We start from the raw sequence: 18,138 nt of genomic DNA, 5'->3' as shown, positions 1-18,138 counted from the left end.
AAATTTGAGGTTAAGTTTTATGTTTTTTTCTTTTTTTTCCTCCAGCAGACAAGCAAGCTGTGCATTGTATTTGGGGGTTTGGAGAAAATAATTAGCGCTACAGACTTGACAAAATGCAGAACTGGAAAATGGCTGTTCCTTAAGGGAGCAGCGCTGTGTAACGGGAGTTCTGATATTAAGAATGAGTAAATGTTGTAAAGGCTAGTTTTTCCACTCCAGGACTGGTGGCTAACTTCCAGCTCCCTTTATTGTAGTATTAGCAGGCCCTTGAGTTTATTCAGCCTCTTAGGCTGAAAAAAAAAAAGCCACAGTCCTTTGAGGGGAAAAAAAAAATCACCTTAATCATTTGTTCATAAGGGCAAGTTACTCGCGTAACATTCTGCTGTTCAACACGCATACACCGCAAGTCACTGCAACAAGCTCACCAAAAGCAAGATGGGTTGATGTCGTTGATCTATCCACATCACAGCCACTGCCTCTGGAAGAATTTTAATTTTTAGGACAGGTGACAATTGCCATTAAATAAAGCATTCGCATGTGACACAGTCTGGTTAAAAGCACTTGTTTATTGGTTACAATATCAACTCATGGCAACATCTTTCACTGAGCCACTGTACAAATACAAAGAAAAGATCCATTGTGGAAAAAAAAAAAAAGCTATAAACAGAGTTCATAGCAAGTGATTTTTTTTCACAGGGAAGTCTTTTTACAACAGCACTGTTAAAGAACAAATGGCACAAGTCCCTGGTTTTTTTAATAGCTTAAATAAAAGCTTTAAGACTGTTTCTGTATACATACACGATCCAAAGGCAGTGCAGAATCACTTCATAATTGGTAACATTACTGAAGTTTTCCAAAGTAGTCAGCAACAAGTTAAAAAAAAAAAAAAAGAAAAGAAACCTAGCTGATGAGAAATGCTGGAAACTAAAGGCAAATTAAAATCAAGCATGATTAGAAGCATTTTTTTTTTGTTGTTTTGGACTCCTTTGGATGTAATATGTACTACAAGTGTTCAGATGCTTTTATTTTTTAAGAGAAAAAAAAGGAGAAAAACACAAATAGAGCACCATTGTGTAAGTAAAACAAAGGCTTGAAATATCTAAGACTATTCCACCGAAGTCCATATTAGTTAAACCTAAACATACTGTGTGGTATAAGAATGTCAGGCACATGTAATCTGTTATCAGTTATATCAATTAGTAACACTGTTCACACATTTACCATAACAACACTGCATTAACATTCTGCATGTATTTTACATAACCAGCAATTGGATAAAAAGGCTTGTGGTGCCTCTGAAGTGTAGGAAGTAGTTTACCAGCATGCATGCCAGATTACTGTATACAAAGTGCACCATCAACCCATGCTTAATTACTTTTACAGGAAATGCTATCTCAAAAATCAGTCATTCTGCTACACAACCATTTATACCAACTATTTGAATTAGCCAATACTTATTCTCACCAACATCTTAAAGCACAGCACTAAACCTAGTGGAGGTGACAGTGTCCTCAAAGAGGAAAGACTAAGCACGCCTGGAATGTTTTCACAATGTTTTCATTCCACCTTAAAGTAACGTGAACTTCATCGTGGGACACGCGGTTACACTAACTGAAGAGTTAACTAGTTCCAATCCATGCATTACAGTAAGCACACGAGGACCAGCTGGTACAGCGATTCAGCTTTGCCAGGTCAAGGTCAGGCCCTCCTTAGGCTGGGGAAAAGCCTATTGAATCCACGTTCCATTTCAAATGGTCTACATCGGTGTCAACTTAGTAACTATCGGTTCTGCCAGATACCGTGCGTATCTGCAATTTAGCGAGGCAGATGATAGCAATGCTTGGAAGAAAAAAGGTCTGGAGACAGATGGAAACAGGCCCACATTACTGTAGTAAGTGCGTGTACATCAGCAAGATGCCATGTAAAAGCTTTTTGTGGTTTCCAGAATCTCAACCAATAACATCCCCACCAATAAATAGATGTCTGACTTACGTGACAACAAGCCCAAGTTGGGTGCTTGCCTAATTAGTATTCTCTATTGCAAAGTTAAATCAACATTAGAATATGCCAACAAAAAATAACTGTACCTGAACAAAATCAATCCTGCTACACAAAGCACAGAGTTCTGTTTCCAAGCCATGACCAGTAGCCTTAGATAGAAGAGAGGCTGGGAACAAGTTACTTTGCTACCAACTGTTTTGGCACAATGGTCTCAGTCACTACATTTCTGTAATTACACAACGTATTTGAAATTCAGATAATGATGCAGTTTGGCAACAAACTTTTACAGCCTAAGATGTACCCACTAGTGCTGCAAAATCTGTTGTACATCGAGTGCACTGTCATGGCTGCAGTTAGAAATGGCACAAGCTGCACTTGAGCTTACATTAAACTACAGACGTATATATACCATTTTCTGTGAGATGCAAAGCTCAGAATCACATCTTTTAAGTAAAACCTACAAGGGGTCATTTTCTTAACTTTCTCATGTTAGAGGAGTTTGAGCTTTTACCATTAAGCCACATCTATTTCAGGGAGTGCATCCATCTTACAAGTTCACCAATGATAACCGTTTTAAAAAAGGAAATACCACAGCTTGTGCAAGGTCATTATCTGGCCTCATACAGTAACAATGTGTTACACCAAGCCTGGAGGCTTTTTGTTTAAGTAAAGTTCTAAATGATGTACAGGACAGTAATTAAACAGCAAACATCACCTTGGCAGGATCTATCACAAGCGCGCTACAAGTTCCCAAGCAGCATCCCAGATCCTGTTTCCACAGCTGTGCTGAGGCTTCTTCCACCCTTCCTTGTGCGCCAATACAAGAGGCACCTCGGGACCTGCAGCACTACAGAAACCGGTTAACCAAACAGCAAAAGCTGGCAGATATTTGTATGACGCTTTTGGAAACCTCATTAGCAAGTGGTTGGCATTCCTTATTAGCTATTTTAAAAGCAGCTGAATCCAACAGACAATTCATCAGACACCGATACTGAACTTAATTGCAGTAATACCTGTACAAGAGCCATTACCGTGTTTACAGTCTACCCAAACTTTTAAGAAAAGTTATATACATTTGTAAAATTGGGTTTGGAGCTTCACAAGTAGAAACTAGTTCTAACACCTGAATGTAAAAATGGCACCTGTCTTGGCAACAGTGTTGACTAGGAAATTGGTTCAAAACACACTTCTATGGAAACCACTTTTTTTAGAAAAAGAATATTTTCTTAAAATTCCATAGTAACAAATTTTCAGAATTCACTCAAGGCAGCTGTGAGTAAAAAAAATAAAATAAAAAAAAATAATTAAATGCACCACTAAAAATTAAACCGAATCTGCATGATCCCAAAGAGATGCTCACTTAAAAGAGGAACAAGTATCCGCAATAGTTCTGTTAATGCAGACAGATCATAAAGCAAAATGCTGAGGAATTCCTGTGACATACAATATAGGGTGATTTTGGTCCTACACCACAATCTGCTGTTAGTAAATGTACACTTTTTCAGCACAAGATGTGCTTTTTTTCTTTTACATTTATTTTTTAAGTGAATTTACTGTGATTGGTACATTTATTGGCACCTTCACCATTACAGACATGGCAAGTTTACAGGCACAGTTTGGAAGTACTGAAATTTAGGATTACAAACGTCAGAAGCTTGACAAATAGTCACCTCAGCCACAAATCTGTTTTGGTATATTACAAAATACTGGGCACTTATATTTACTACCTGACCCAGAGATACCCAGACTCCCCATATCTTCAGATGAGGGCGGATGAACATTACCTTCCAACCCGGTAATTTAAAATTCATATATATTTAAAATAAGTCACTTAAAAAAAGCCAACAGACTTTTAGATTCCCCAGAGAACATCCATTGCAAGCGCAGGCACGCTGCCAGGCACCAAAAAGTTAAACACCCTTCCTGGGTAGTTTCAGATGGACGTCAGTCACCCGATTTTCCTGTACCTACACTCGGCTGTACTTGACCAGAACCTGTCATTTATAAGCAACTGACATCAAAATCAGAATAAATCAGGAGGAGGGGAGGCAATGGCTACTTACAGTGGCAGAACTGCAGAACGATTGGCATCTAACAGGCCGCCGTGGCACAGACCGCTGTGACCACAGCGGAACAAGCGAGTCACTAACTTCAGAGTACCGAGTTCTGAAGGGTCACGCAGGTAAGTAAGGTTATTTGGTTTGGTTTAGGTTACACAATTCCTTTTGTAATTCACACCGCACATAACTGACAACAAGCGCTTTTGGTTGTGGTATGCTTTGGCAATCCCCCAGTTTGGAGGGGAATTATAGGGGATTAACTGCACATTCAAATCTTCCTTAGGATTCTAAGCAAAGTCCTCTTGAATTTCTCAGTTCATGGTGGTAGCTGAGCAGGCTCTGCAAACACGCTGCTTTCTGCACACCGAGTGTCGTGCCAAATCATTTCCCTAGGGCAAATCAGCTAGAGCTTGTGACAGGCCAAAACTACCTCAGTTAGTTAGAGCTGAACTGTCAAAAGGAAAAGCACTCAGCCACTTAACGACAGCAATGCAGGTCACTTGGTTTCCATACCCAAGGCCTGGGTGGCATAACTGATGTGGAAAGCTGCAGCAAGGAAGCTAATACTTCTGGAACTGGACTTTTTTTACATATATTTTTCTCTGTTGTTGCAAGTCTGCCTGGCATTAACTCCTTGGTGTTTGGAGGCCATGACTGCCAATGGATGAACCAGGAACCACTGGCTTAAGGAAGAACCCCCACAATTAAAAATAGGCAAGCAGGTCAAGAAGTGAGTGAATAAGGCGGTAGGTATTAACTGGGAGTCTCCAGGGCCTCTAAAAAAAATTCAAATGCCTTCCATTATAAAAACACATACATACCATTGGCTTCACTTTATCTACAGTAAATTCACAAAAACATTTAAAACAGCAATCTAGTTTATCCACTACAAAACTCAGAAGTGACATCTCAGGTTAAAGCAAAGCTATAAATGTAGTTCTTTAAAAAATGCAAACATATTTCTTTACATACAGACAAATGTTACATGATTGGCTGCTATAATGTGTATATTCTGTTATGTACAAAAAAAGTACAGGATTAGCAGACTGAGCACAAGCAAAAACCCTTCAAGGACAATCTAACCAAACCACCAAAAACAAAAAGACTGGCTCTTAGTTTGTCGGTCACCATGATTATGTGTGCTGGCCCCTTTTAAAAAGTCAGTGATTTCTTCCCCCCTCCCCTATTTCTTCACTTGATTTTTTTTTCTAGTTTACAGAAAGCCTTTTTGTGTAATAATCAGTGAATAGAAAAACTTCACCTGCAAATACAAGGTAGAAATGTTATTTCACAGCTATAGGCTGCAGCATTGATCTCTCCAGATCTCAAATGGAGAATGTACATGTTTGGCTCCCAGTTAATTCCAGATTCTGAGAAAACTGTCCCAAGACCCTGTAGCTACAGCCATGCCATCATCGGTTACACCTAAACAGCTGACACGGTTGTCATGGCCAGCAAGGACACCTGGAAAAGAAGAAGTGTTGAAAGTTAACATTCACAGGGGGTCAATGACTTCAGCTGCTACTCTGCCCTCCCAGGTAAGTCTTCAAACATGCTAAAAAAGATGTAACTGAACATCCAAGCATCCTTTTTCTTTACCCTCAAGAACCATAATGAGAGCAGCTGTATCAGGAAACACAGCAACGAGGTGTTACAGTGATAAAGGGAACCAAGCAGAACCCTTTACACCAGCAGCAGCCCTGACAGTGAGCTGCCCCTGCGTTTTGCATAGATTTTGACTATCCACCTCCTGCTCAGGAAATGAAAAGCCTCGTCTCCCTGCAGCTCCATGCACTCACCTGCTCTCTCCCCTTTCAGAGTATCCCACACATTGCAGTTGAAGTCATCGTAACCTGCTAGCAAGAGGCGACCACTTTTTGAGAAGGCTACAGAAGTGATTCCGCAGATGATGTTGTCGTGCGAGTACATCATTAGCTCCTGATCTGCACGCAGGTCAAAGAGTCGGCAAGTGGCATCGTCAGACCCAGTGGCAAATGCATGTCCATTGGGAAAAAACTGGAAGTTTTAATTGAGAGACGGGAGTTTGACATCAGAAAACCACATTGCTCATGCGTTATTTCAGAAGCATCGCAATATTATTTTGCCAGGGTGACCTGACAAAAGCCGAATGATGTATTAAAAAAGATGTGCTTGTTAAAAGCTGCACATACACAGCTATGCAGCAGCACACTTCTGGAATAGCACTGGGAACACTCGAATGACTGGAATCCTACCCAGACAGCTCCTGCATGCAGTACAAGGGGAGTCGAAAGGGGATGTAACTAACTCCTATAAAATGAAGCAAAATGTAGTTCTTTGTGTCCTGGCTGTGGGCCGGGAAGACCTGGGTGAAGTGGTGCACAATGTTCCATCGTAAGATGGTCAGCCAGGTTGGCTGAGCCCAGACAGAAGATTGCAAGTAAGCAATTCAATTTCCAAAATCTACTCCAAATCAGTCAGTCTTACAACAGCCATATTGATTGAAATTGGAATGAAAAGAGCTCAATGCATCTCAGGATTCAGGTCTAAGTATAGGAACCGCATTTTTCTACAGGTCATGCCTTTGGTATTCTCTCAGCCTTAATAATTTTTCATGTTTATCAAAAACAGATGCAGCTAAGACTTAGATTTCATTCCCTATTTGTCACAGCTTGTATCTTGCAGATCAGAACATAGTGTTACTATGACAGGGGAGAAATATAATCCAGTTTATAAATATTACAGAATGATTCCAAGGATGAATATTCAACATAAGCAGTGATTTTAACTTTGCCTTGTACACATTTCACTGAAAGCTCTTTTCAAAAGAAAATATCAAGTACATTTTTCTTTAACAAAAAGGTTTAAGAGGAGGCTGCTTGGCTATTTCGCTCCCTCTCGGCATATCACGTTTATCTACAATTTCAGTTTTAACACTTTGTCACACGGCTAAAACTTCCTGTCCTCTGTTCTTTGTGTCTTAAAAAGTAAGGTCTCAGCTGCTGAACAAGAACGTAGCTGACACTATTCCAAGAACACTTCACTGCATCACAAATAATGGTAATAATTCAGTAACGAGCTAGACCAAAGGTTATTAGACAATTTAATTACATACAATTTAACCACCTTTATCCTAACAAGATAACTGATTTTAAATCAAGGTAACCCAACAGACTATAAGTTAAATTCATGCCACTGTAACTTTTATCCTCCCCCTTGATTCCCATGCAGAAATACAAATGATCACTTACACAAACCGCATTGATGTCTGACACGTGTCCTGTGAACGACTGCCTGCACATTCCATCTCGAATGTCCCAGAGCTTTGAGGAGGCATCACAGGCACCCGAAACAAAAGTCCTCATATCTGGGCTTAGAGAGAGACTCATCACATCACCAGTATGCCCAGTGAACGTGGTGGTCTGCTGACCAGTTTCAATGTCCCACAAAGCGCTGCAGATAAAGTGACAGCATTAACACAAGGTAGTTGTTTATTTTAGAGCTTAAGTTTTAAATACAAATTAAGGAATTGAGAAAACAAAAAGTAACAAAAGCCCAAAAACTCACCAAGTGGTGTCTCCTGAGCTAGTGACAATTTGGTTGTCATCTAAGAAGCGACAACAGGACAAATATCCTAAAAAGAAAAGTTAAGAAAGTTTCAGACTCAGTTAAACTGAAGATTAAAATCCATGAGTAGTGATTGCAGTTCTCCCACAGCTAGTCTGTATGCCAGAAAAAGCATTTCACACCCCAATACCTCTCAAAGTGAGACTGTTTCATTTGGTACAATAAAAAAAAAAAAAAAAGCTGAGACAAGGATATGGCTGACCTGTGTGCCCTGGCAGCTCCCGGCTCACTCTCACATTGCCCTCTCTGGTTTTCAAGTTGTATATGGAACAGATGTTGTCCAATCCACCACAGGCCACGTAGTTGCCAGACGGTGCGTACGCACAAGTCATCACCCAGGAGGATCTCAAAGGAATGGCATGCATCTTCAGAAAGAAAGAGCACAGGAGTGCTACATCACACCTTCACTTTCATATTTTACTGAAGTCATTCAGTCATTTCATGAATTACAGCAGATTAAACACACCGAACAGATTGTGTATCGTAAACTTCAGTAACTTGATTCTAGAATTATATACAACAACCTATGTTCGTACACATACAAGGATGAGAAATACCAGTAAGTCTCCTGTGAACATATACAGAATTTCTGTACAACATTATTTAATAGCAAAGCTACTCTAAACTTAAACATTTACAAAATTTGTTTATTCTACTTTGATTTCTTTATCCAATTCTTCTGTCTCTGAACTGCAGGTTATAAAATGGGATGGTAAAATGGGACAGTTGTGCCCAGGGAGGCTCGTCAGTTTACAGCAACAGATCACCTCCCCACACTCTACTTAAGCTTTCCTCCTTTAACAGCTTTTTTTTTTTCCTCCCCTTCTCTGACCCCACAAGCAAAGCATTCATGTAAATTCTGAGGTTGTGTATTTCTACAATTTAAAGCCAAATTAGTTTCAGAAGCAACAACATAGGGACAGATAAGAATAGCTAAAAGCACTAGCAAACTAGAATAAAGACCTTACTTATTACCAAGAAGTACTACTACTGAGGAACAGCCTACAGCATATCTCTAGCAAACAGCTAGCCATGAAGAGGGGAAAAAAGATTGTTTTTCTAATGTAGACTGCTTCATTTCATTTTTGACTTGCAAACATGGAAAAAATAGTCACAACCTCCCTAAAACACGCAAATTATGCATGAATTATTGATATGAATTATAAATAACTCTACCTTATTTGTTGTATAACTATCCCAGATAATTAATTTTCCATCTTGTGAAGCACTGACTAGTAGCCTAAACATAAACACAAAGCAGAATAAGTTAATATAAAACAAAAAAACAAATTCTCAAAATAGACGTATATCATGCATGATTATCAAGTGATTCAGAAAGACTTTCTCTATTGACATTTGCCTTTTCCTTTTTTTTTTTTTAAACTTTTAAGTACAATGTTTGTTGGATAATCTGCAAAGAACTATGTATTACATCACTAAAGAGACCTATGTCCAAAGGAGCTCATGATTAACGATGGACAAAAACAACTTAAAATACATTTTAGAAACTCTCTCTACCACTGCTTTTCTTTTTTGTATATAAATATTTTAACTATAAAGCTAAAAAATAAACATAAATAAATTTAGAAGAAAAGCAGCCTTATTCTGGAAGCAGATTCGAGATGTCTCTTTCCGGACTACACGTGGGAGAACAGAACCCAAGGCTCTGTGAACATCTGACTACCAGTTGCTCTAAGGCAGAGTAACATAACTCCATCCTCAAAGCTTTGTAACTTTCCCTTGCTAAATACAAAAGGGTCTTTTTCAGTGAAACAAAGTTAGCTTGTAAAGTCTTAGAACTCTGTTATGACAGAAGTTACAGTATTACTCAACATCATGGGAAACGCAATATTGACCATTCCAGAAATATGCCTCATCACATACCCTTCTCTGCTTAAATAGACTCAAAGAACTCAGCCAAAACTAAAAGAAGGAAAAGGCAAAATGTCTGTGGTAAGAACAAGCGAGGCACCTCTCCTTTCACTCAATGCTTCTCTATTACTGCTACGCAGTCCTCATCAGCTTTATAAAGGCAAACTATAGAATAAGGAATGAGAGAGGTGGGGATGTTCAGCCTGAAGAAGAGAAAGAAACAGGGTGACCAAACCGCAGCTTTTCAATACTTAAAGGGGGCTTATAAAAAAGCTGGGGAGCGACTTTTTGCTCAGGCAGGCAAGGACAGGACAAGGGGGAATGGTTTTAAACTAAAAGAGGGGAGATTTAGACTGGATGTTAGGAGGAAATTCTTCACTCAGAGAGTGGTGAGGTTTGGGATGGGCTGCCCAGAGAAGCTGGGGATGCCCCATCCCTGGGGGTGCTCAAGGCCAGGTTGGATGGGGCCTGGGCAACCTGATCTGGTGGGTGGCATCCCTATGTGGGTGGCAACCCCCTATGGCAGGCGGCTGGGACTGGGTGATCTTTAAGGTCCCTTCCAACCCAAGTTGTTCTATGATATAGCCAAAGACAAGCAAAAAAAAAATCACAAAAATCCCACAGTCAAGGTCTGTGATCCCTCCCCACAACACACAAAACTTGACATTGTTTCAAGTAGACAATCTTATTTCTAACACTTAAGTCAAAGGTTTACAGATCAATTGTACAAACCTTGAGTCAGACCCCCAGTGCATAGCATAGATTTTGGCTAAGTGACCTCTAAGCGTACGCCTTGTTCGCATTTGAATTCGACCCACTGAGTCCAGGCTTGTTGTGATCTATAAATAAATAAAACAACCCCTGAGATACTGAGGACTATTTTTAATATACATGATAACTGAACACATTTCAGCTCTGATTAAAAAAATAAAAGCTATCTTGGAATGCAATATAAAAAGAAGTATACTAGTACACAACCCAGGATTAGTTCCACTTAACAATGGGGAAAAGAGATTTTTACAAAATAACATTCTTTATAATGTCTGTAACCAGAGCTTCAGAAATCTTTTGAAGATGTCACTATGCAATACTGAGCCTAATTCAGATTATCAAATCTGAAAATTTTTGATTAAAACCAAGTGAAGAAAATCCTCCAATACTTACTGCACTGCTGCTTTTTCAAGCATGGCAAAACTTCAAATGCCAAGTACTTTTGTTTCCAAAATACAGCAAAAAGACAATAATCCAAGTTTTTCTAAATATAGTAAATACACTTAACACTCTCTGTCGAAAAGGTAACTTGGAAGCAGGACATATTAAGATGGCGGGGTGGTGGTTTTTTGATTGGCTTGGATTTTCTGGTGTGGCTGTTTGTTGTTTTTTAATTAACTATATAAATATATGGTACATCTCCCACTTCTTGTTCCACCTTATTCTTTCAGTTACCAAATGAACATATTACAATCATGAACTGTAGGGTTGTGTGTTTGCTGTGTCCTTTTTTCTTTTTTAAATGTCAAGGAACAGCCTGTACACTGAATCAAGAACATACCTGAGCAAGAGTTGTGTCACTACATGCTTTCCTTGCATCCTGAAACAAAAGAACAGAAACAATTTGAATCTAAACCACAGCACTGAGCATCAAACTGAAGAGTAGGAGAAGAAGAGGGGCTTACAAAGAGTCATGTCCCAGCAACCTTTGAGTCTCTCTTTCGACAGAATACGTGATTCAAAAGCATTTGAAGCTACCCGAATGTTCCAGTGCCTACCCCTTTCCCTGTAACCCTTCCCTGGTGCTGCTCTGCCTGCTCAGGGGGCACTGAGCACCCAGGGAAGGAACTGATCCTGCTTTAAAAACAACCACTCAATACATATGGTTAACAGGTTTTGTGCTGGATGAGGCCCTTGTATTCACTCCTCTTGCCATCACAGGCGTGATGACACCAGTTACGAGGGGCAGGATCTGGGGAGTGGGACAGACAGCAGGCTCACAGAAGCTTAGGCTGCTCCTGTATTTCATGCTAAATGAAGAAAAAATATTCTACAATTTCATTCATTTCATGGAAAGGATGGTGCTCAGATTTCCATACAGATACTTTGGCTTCTTTCTTTACTTAACGTTGACTTTCTGCGTATTATTCAACCCTACCTAGAAGACAGCCTTTATTTTTGTTTGCACAGTAACAGATTGGACACCTGAAACAGGCAAGCACTTCTGAGCCCGGCCTGCAACGCCCAGATTTTGCAAAACCAGATTTTGGTTACAACTGCAAATGCACAGCACTCCCGCAACTCGGACTCCAGTCTTTGCAAAACAAAATACAGGCACACAGTCAGCAACCTCTTCTGAGAAGCATGGTTTAAAATAATTGGCTTAAAATCAGATACAAACTCAATAGTGCAAGTTAGAAATAAAACTATTAACAGCAATATTTAAAGATCAGCCACACGAACCATCCTAATTCCCTGTAATTTCTCCGAATACCCTCCAACTTCTGCAACCAACGAAGCATGCGTGGCTGCCTTTACCACTTCGCGTGGCCCTCATCCCAAGAAAGTGTCCTGTCTGTACACTAATGGTAACGTCATCGTTGAGAGGAGGAACAGAAACATTTACTTGCACATTTTGGAACTGAATTAATGCACTCAAACTAGACTCTTAAAACTTTTAAATATCTTGCTTGAGAGTTCCTTAATAAAACAACTTTAATAACTTTTAGTGAGTGTTTACTTTGACTACCCTTTATAGCTTTTCTCCCAGAAAGCGAGCTTGAGAGTGGATTAAGTCATCTCAACTTATTTTTAAAATGTCTGAACTGTAGAAATATTTATAAAATGTTGACGTCTGGAATCAGGAGGGGTTTAAAATACCAGAGCAGTAAATCCCCTAGCACACAGGACTTACTTCACTCACAGGAAGAAACACGCTGGATTTTAAACAACTTTAATTGTTTAGTTTAGCTGAAACACTTGAAGATGTTCAACACAAAATTAATTCTGAATGGGATCTTAACTCAACAAAGCAACTTTTCTTAAAGAGAGCTATTAGCAACACCTGTACTTGAGGCTAGTACTTGCCATATGATTGGCAAATTTGCACGTAAAACAAAGTTTTAACAAGCCATTTTAATTCTTACATTTTAAATGTCTTTTCTACATATGCACCATCAGATTAAGACTTTTACAGATTTGTTTTTACAGACTTTTTTCCAAATTTGTATAGAATCATTGGTGTCATAGCACAAAAAAATCAGAATGCCATCCGCTCCTGGAAGGTTCTCCCTCACTCTCTGCGCTTTGATCTGCATGTCTGTCAAGATGTCTCTCACTTTTAGCACAGATGATCTTCTAATACCCTTCACCCCGACTTGTTATGTCTAAGTTCTCGAAGTTTGCTGCTCACTTCTTTTTTTTTTTTTTTTAAATCATAACCACAAAATTTGCAAAGAGGCACACACCCCTAGCAACAAAACGCAGTACACTTCCATAGGAAACAAAACATTTTGTTCAAGAGATGCTAGGAATGAGTTCCATTTTACCAATGGCTTACTTTCTGATTGCTTTATTAAACAAATATTCTGAAAGTATTTAAACTCTGCATAATTTAAACGGGCGCAAGTAATAGAGATGATCTTTACACTTTATTCCTTTAAAAGGAGGAACTTTATCATAAAAAATAAGGAATTAGCAATTCTTACTCTGATCTGATTTCGCAGCTGCTCCGCCTCCTGCCGCAACTGTTCCAGCTCACTCATCTTGCTGCAGTCTCTATTCCTCACGCTCCACTGGTGAAGAAAACCTGCCAATAAAGAGGAGAAGTTTCAGTATCACACTGTTTATTGTTTTTTAAAAAGTAAAAGTACAAACTACAGGCCTGTATTTATTCTGCCTATACAAAGGCTCCAAATAGATATTCCCTTTAGCGCAGTGTCTAGTGAATTCAGTGAGACCCAAGGTACTGCTATTCCCGAATTACTGTGAAAAGTACAATTAAATTAGATGTATTTTGAATACAGAAGCAACTGTCAACAAAAACACCCGTAGTGCTTTATGAAAACATTACGGAAGGCATTTGCATTTCAGCCTCGCTCTTCTCACCCACCCTGAAACCTCCAGGAATGTCAGACTTCACCCCAAGATGGCAACAGAGAGCAAAGGCTCAGGCAGTCGCTTTAAAACATTTAACTTTAAGCTCAACTGTGATACAAGCATCCTTCTACATGACATCCAAGGCAGTTTTCATTTTAAAGGTGAAAATCTTGAATCCTAGATTGCAGCTGAAATAGGTTTTCTACAATTTTCTCCATATTTTCTCGGGCAAGACACAATGTAGGCTTCATTTCAAAAGCACGCACAGGGTGAGAAGGACTAATAAAGATGGAAACATCCATAAAAGCACCTTCATGTGGGTACAGCCCACAGCAGGTCTCATCCCAACAGGGACATAAAGTAACCTTAAGAGAAAAGGCCAAAAAACAGCAAGACCAGATACAAGCACGATTTCAGTTTTTAGGTGTGGTGGTTTTTTGTTTTTTGTTTTTTTTTTTTTTTTTGTTTTGTTTTTTTGTTAATCACATTTTGCACATGGTACTTTGCAGTATGTTGAACAATTTCCTCAGACCAATTTTCCTCTTTATCCTCAGTACAGCAGTGCAACCGAACACCACAAGGGAGACCCCCCAGGTCTACCCACATACACTCCAATAACCTCCCAGTGCCAGGGGACCCACCAGTCTCTTGCTAGGGAACAAGCCAAGCACGTGTTTGTCTCTTTTTCCATGCCAGCAAAAGGACACCAGAAAGCCTGGGAGGTGGTGGGGCTGGGTCTCCAACTACATTATCTTTAAAATAAACCAAGCACACTTCTAGCCTACAAAAGAAAGAAGAAAGCCAAGCTCCTACTCATGAAATGCAAACTGAGGGAGGAAAGAGAAGCTACTCCAAACGTTATTCTAAGCATTTTAATTTAAACACAAGAGAGAATACAGTAGCATCCACTTGATTTAATTCACTGAAAAATGACTGAAATAAAGTCTTTTTCTGAATAAACCCAACATATAAAACCGGATCACCTTCAAATCAAAAACATCCTACAGCAAGAGCACAGCGGTGCCTTTGGTCTGACCAATACTTCCAGCTATACCTAAGCAAGCTGTGAAGTCCCTACCTTCACCTTCCTTCAGCCTCTGCTCAGCCCACCTAGAAGACACCAGCGTCCATGTGTGAATGTTCTAGGAGACTGTTTTATTTACCACCAATGTCCTATTTCAGAAGCCCAGACTATTTAATGATGCTTAGTTCACAGCAGGCATAAAATTAATCAATACGCTGATGTCCAACTTCAAAACTGAAATGTTAAAAACCGCAATCACTTTAGCATGCATGCTAATCAAATGCTTTTAGTCTTTGAAGTTTAATTTTAACACAGTTGATCAGAATACTGTACCCCTACGAAATACAGTTCCAACAGTGTCAAATTTTCCTTTTTAAAATGTTTTCCTCTTTTTGTTCTAGAACGTACCCAAAGGTACCATAGACACAACAACGGACTCAAGTGTCTAAAACAGGCAAGCCATGATACCTGCCCTCGTCTCAGTAACCTCGTGTGCTATTTTTAACAGAAGGTAAAAATTCCTAACAGAAAAGCTGATCTCTTTCTAATCTTCTGTGAAGGGAAGTTAGCTTCTGCTCTGTGATGTGCCACACACGTCAGTGTTCTGCAAGCGGTGACTTCAATGCAGAGAATAATTCACCTTAAAGAAAGAGACGTTAATATTAAACTGGAAGCATGCATTGCTGGTCACAAGTAGGGGAAGTCAGGGTGTCTTTTTATTGGCTGGTAAAACTGTGAATGTGTCAGAAATTTGGTCCCCAAAACCACTGATGACCATTCTGCACTTCAGCCATAAAGTCAGTGTTAATGACTTTAATGTCATTAGTATCAGCAGTGTTCATCCCTAGCGCCACTTCCGTATGAAGCTGCACCAGCAGCTGGACAGCTTCAGATGGTGTTGCCTGTACACACGCACTGCCACGTGGGCATACTCCAACTTCTGAACCCTTCTCTCTCACTCCTATTAAGCTTAAGGATTGATCCCTAAGCAAATTAAAGGACAATGACCTTTTTATTTTTTTAAGAAACCACTGTTAAAGTTGAGAAGCCCTGGCAGTATCGGCATGTTCTGAAGTCTGCAAGGTCGCTAGTGCTACTGCTCAGTGGGAACGTATCAGTGCTTCGAGGCCAGTCTATACCTCAACGAATACAGCCACTCCAAGTCACGCAAAATCTAGATTAATTCAAGCTAGAATAATCTGGTTTTAAAGTTCCTTTCCAGTTTGCAGCGGCTGAACAGCAAACTCTTAAGCTATATACAAACACAGGGACACCACAGCACACAAACTCAGAGCTCAGTGCAACCACTGACCTGATGTGTACCCAGAGCTCTCTGCTGGCCTGGCTGGCTGCAGCTCCCACTGAGCTGCACACATGTTCAAATGATCACCCACCACCAAATATTTAGCAGGACTCCGAGCACGATGCTTCCACTTGGGATTGTTTTTAAAAATCCACTATTCCGAGATGCCCGGAGGAAATTACAGAAACGGAGTGGGCAGGGAGGAAGCTCTCAGACTCCTCCCCAGACGCGGGATATCTCCGCAAGCAGCGCTCCTGAGCTGCTGCCAGCACCTGACCGGTGCCACAATCCCAACGGCACGGTGCGAAGATCCGTGCACGCGTGGGTTTGTGTCTGCTTTGATGCTGCTGGTGCGACAGAGATATGCTTGAAGACAGAAAACGACAGGAAGCCAGAGCCAAGGCGTAGCTGTGTGTGCAGACCACCACCCAGACGAGATGTACGTGCTGTGATCTTGTTTCTGAGCACATCAGCGAGGTGACCAGCCAGCTACGGCAAGAAGACACGCTGAGGTGCCCGGTGGTAAAGGCAGATCAGGTACATCCTGTAAATCTCTCCGCTGCGAGGAGAAGCACGCCATCACCACAACCTTGAAGTAGACTATTTCCAAATGCTGCCAGCCATCAGATAAAAACCATTTGTTTTTTTATCAGATTAAATGCTGTGACTGCTTTCTGAGGGATTGCAAAGAGCAGAGGTGATCTGTATCACAACTTCTTCTTCACACAACGGATTAGTGAAAACCTCCTCGGATTCAGATCTAACCCGGACAAGGGTTACATGGACATGTCTGTTCGTCCCCTCCCAGAAAATGAAATGCTGCCAGCCACGAAGGAGTACTGCTCCACAGCCTAGTAAACTCACTATTACGGACATGAACTTCCAAGCCATACCACACTCAGGTGTGCACTCAACAAAGCCATCAGCGCCCTCACCACAGGCAGAAACGAAGCCATGATTCCTCTAGTCATCTCAGGGGACGGAGGGGAGCAGGATGCCTACTTCCCTAACTTATTAAATTTTTAATAAACGTCTGGACAGAGAAAGAATATTCTGAGTTAAATGAAATGCAGAACACCAGTGGAAGCTGCTTTTCAACACTTGCAGGTAGAAACGCTTACAAAAAGGCCAGATGCTTCTCTTCGCATGCAGCCCACGATGCGCACGATGCACTCTGAATAATGGCATCTGCTACGGCGAAGAGGCCTTGAGGGGATGAGCAGCAGGAAGTGGAAGAACTTTTTAATAATACTGCTAGCCAGGGGGTGCACCGCTGCCAATATCCAGAGCAATCAGGAAATGGGGTCAAGGACGCACCGCGCTTCCCATCAGAAGCGACAATGGGGCGCGTTGCGAGGAGCAGCTACGTGTAACCACGGCGGCACATCTTGGCCCCGTAACGCGGCGTCACTGGTAGGCTGCCCTGTGCCTCCGTGCGATTCCTCCTCCGTGGGCACGGATCAGCTAATTCAGTCACACCGAAATAATTTGCCCCTCCTCGAGGCAAACTAATTAACTAAGGATTCCACAGCACGTCCAGCGGCTTGACAGCCATGGCCAGGCTGAGCGCTCCAGAGATAAAATATCCCTCGCCCTGTTCCTGATTCAGGAACCTGTGTACCTGCATCACTTGCTAACGGTTTCATTCTTCGTTATATGGGCAGGCAGTGGCAAATTACCTGAAGTTCTCGTCCTGCAGGTACTTTCTCTGTAAGACGTGGACTCAAACGAAGCTCTTCTCTCTGCAATGCTCACTCCAAACGCACTCGAGGATGTGCTGCATGGGGCCAGCCGGGTGCCTGCACAAGCGGGGCTGTGGGGGCTCACCTGGGTGCCAAAAGGGAACTCCCAGCCCCCCTGCTCCGAGCTGGGCAGCTGAGTCAGGGCCAGGGAGCAGACTCAGCTCTGGAGAGCCAGGAAATGGGCTGATCCCTGGCAGACTGCTGGAAGAATAGTCAGGCGTGTAAGGATAGGAACCTTTAGTTCTACAAAGTAGAGCTATTTCTGTCTCGGAGAAGATTGCAGTTTACAAACTAAGATGTTAAGTAATTTGGTTTCTTTAAAAAAAAGAAAAAAAATTGACTTTTTCAGTTGCCACAGTAAGCTTAGCTTGTTCCCATGTAAAATCACCATACAGACAAGGCAAAAAAAAAAACGACTAGAGGAGTGTAAATACGCTCCTC

General features: G+C 41.0%; 1 protein-coding gene across 1 annotated transcript in view; it reads right to left on the bottom strand.

Annotated features, from left to right (window-relative positions):
- Positions 1 to 546: 546 nt before the first annotated feature.
- Positions 547 to 18,138, bottom strand: part of GNB4 (G protein subunit beta 4) — a 29,383-nt gene continuing 11,791 nt past the window's right edge. Inside the window, exons 2-10 of the mRNA XM_048059342.2 lie at positions 13,238 to 13,338; positions 11,092 to 11,130; positions 10,272 to 10,378; positions 8,844 to 8,907; positions 7,870 to 8,032; positions 7,608 to 7,674; positions 7,292 to 7,493; positions 5,861 to 6,077; positions 547 to 5,525 (exon numbers count right to left, since the gene is read on the bottom strand). Coding sequence (XP_047915299.1) covers positions 5,419 to 5,525; positions 5,861 to 6,077; positions 7,292 to 7,493; positions 7,608 to 7,674; positions 7,870 to 8,032; positions 8,844 to 8,907; positions 10,272 to 10,378; positions 11,092 to 11,130; positions 13,238 to 13,294 — 1,023 coding nt within the window. The 5' untranslated portion in view covers positions 13,295 to 13,338 and the 3' untranslated portion in view covers positions 547 to 5,418. The remainder of the gene's footprint in view (positions 5,526 to 5,860; positions 6,078 to 7,291; positions 7,494 to 7,607; positions 7,675 to 7,869; positions 8,033 to 8,843; positions 8,908 to 10,271; positions 10,379 to 11,091; positions 11,131 to 13,237; positions 13,339 to 18,138) is intronic.

Source organism: Anser cygnoides, chromosome 9 (genome assembly GCF_040182565.1).
Source record: "Anser cygnoides isolate HZ-2024a breed goose chromosome 9, Taihu_goose_T2T_genome, whole genome shotgun sequence".
Lineage (NCBI taxonomy): Eukaryota > Metazoa > Chordata > Aves > Anseriformes > Anatidae > Anser > Anser cygnoides.
This window is presented reverse-complemented; position numbering and strand designations above follow the sequence as displayed.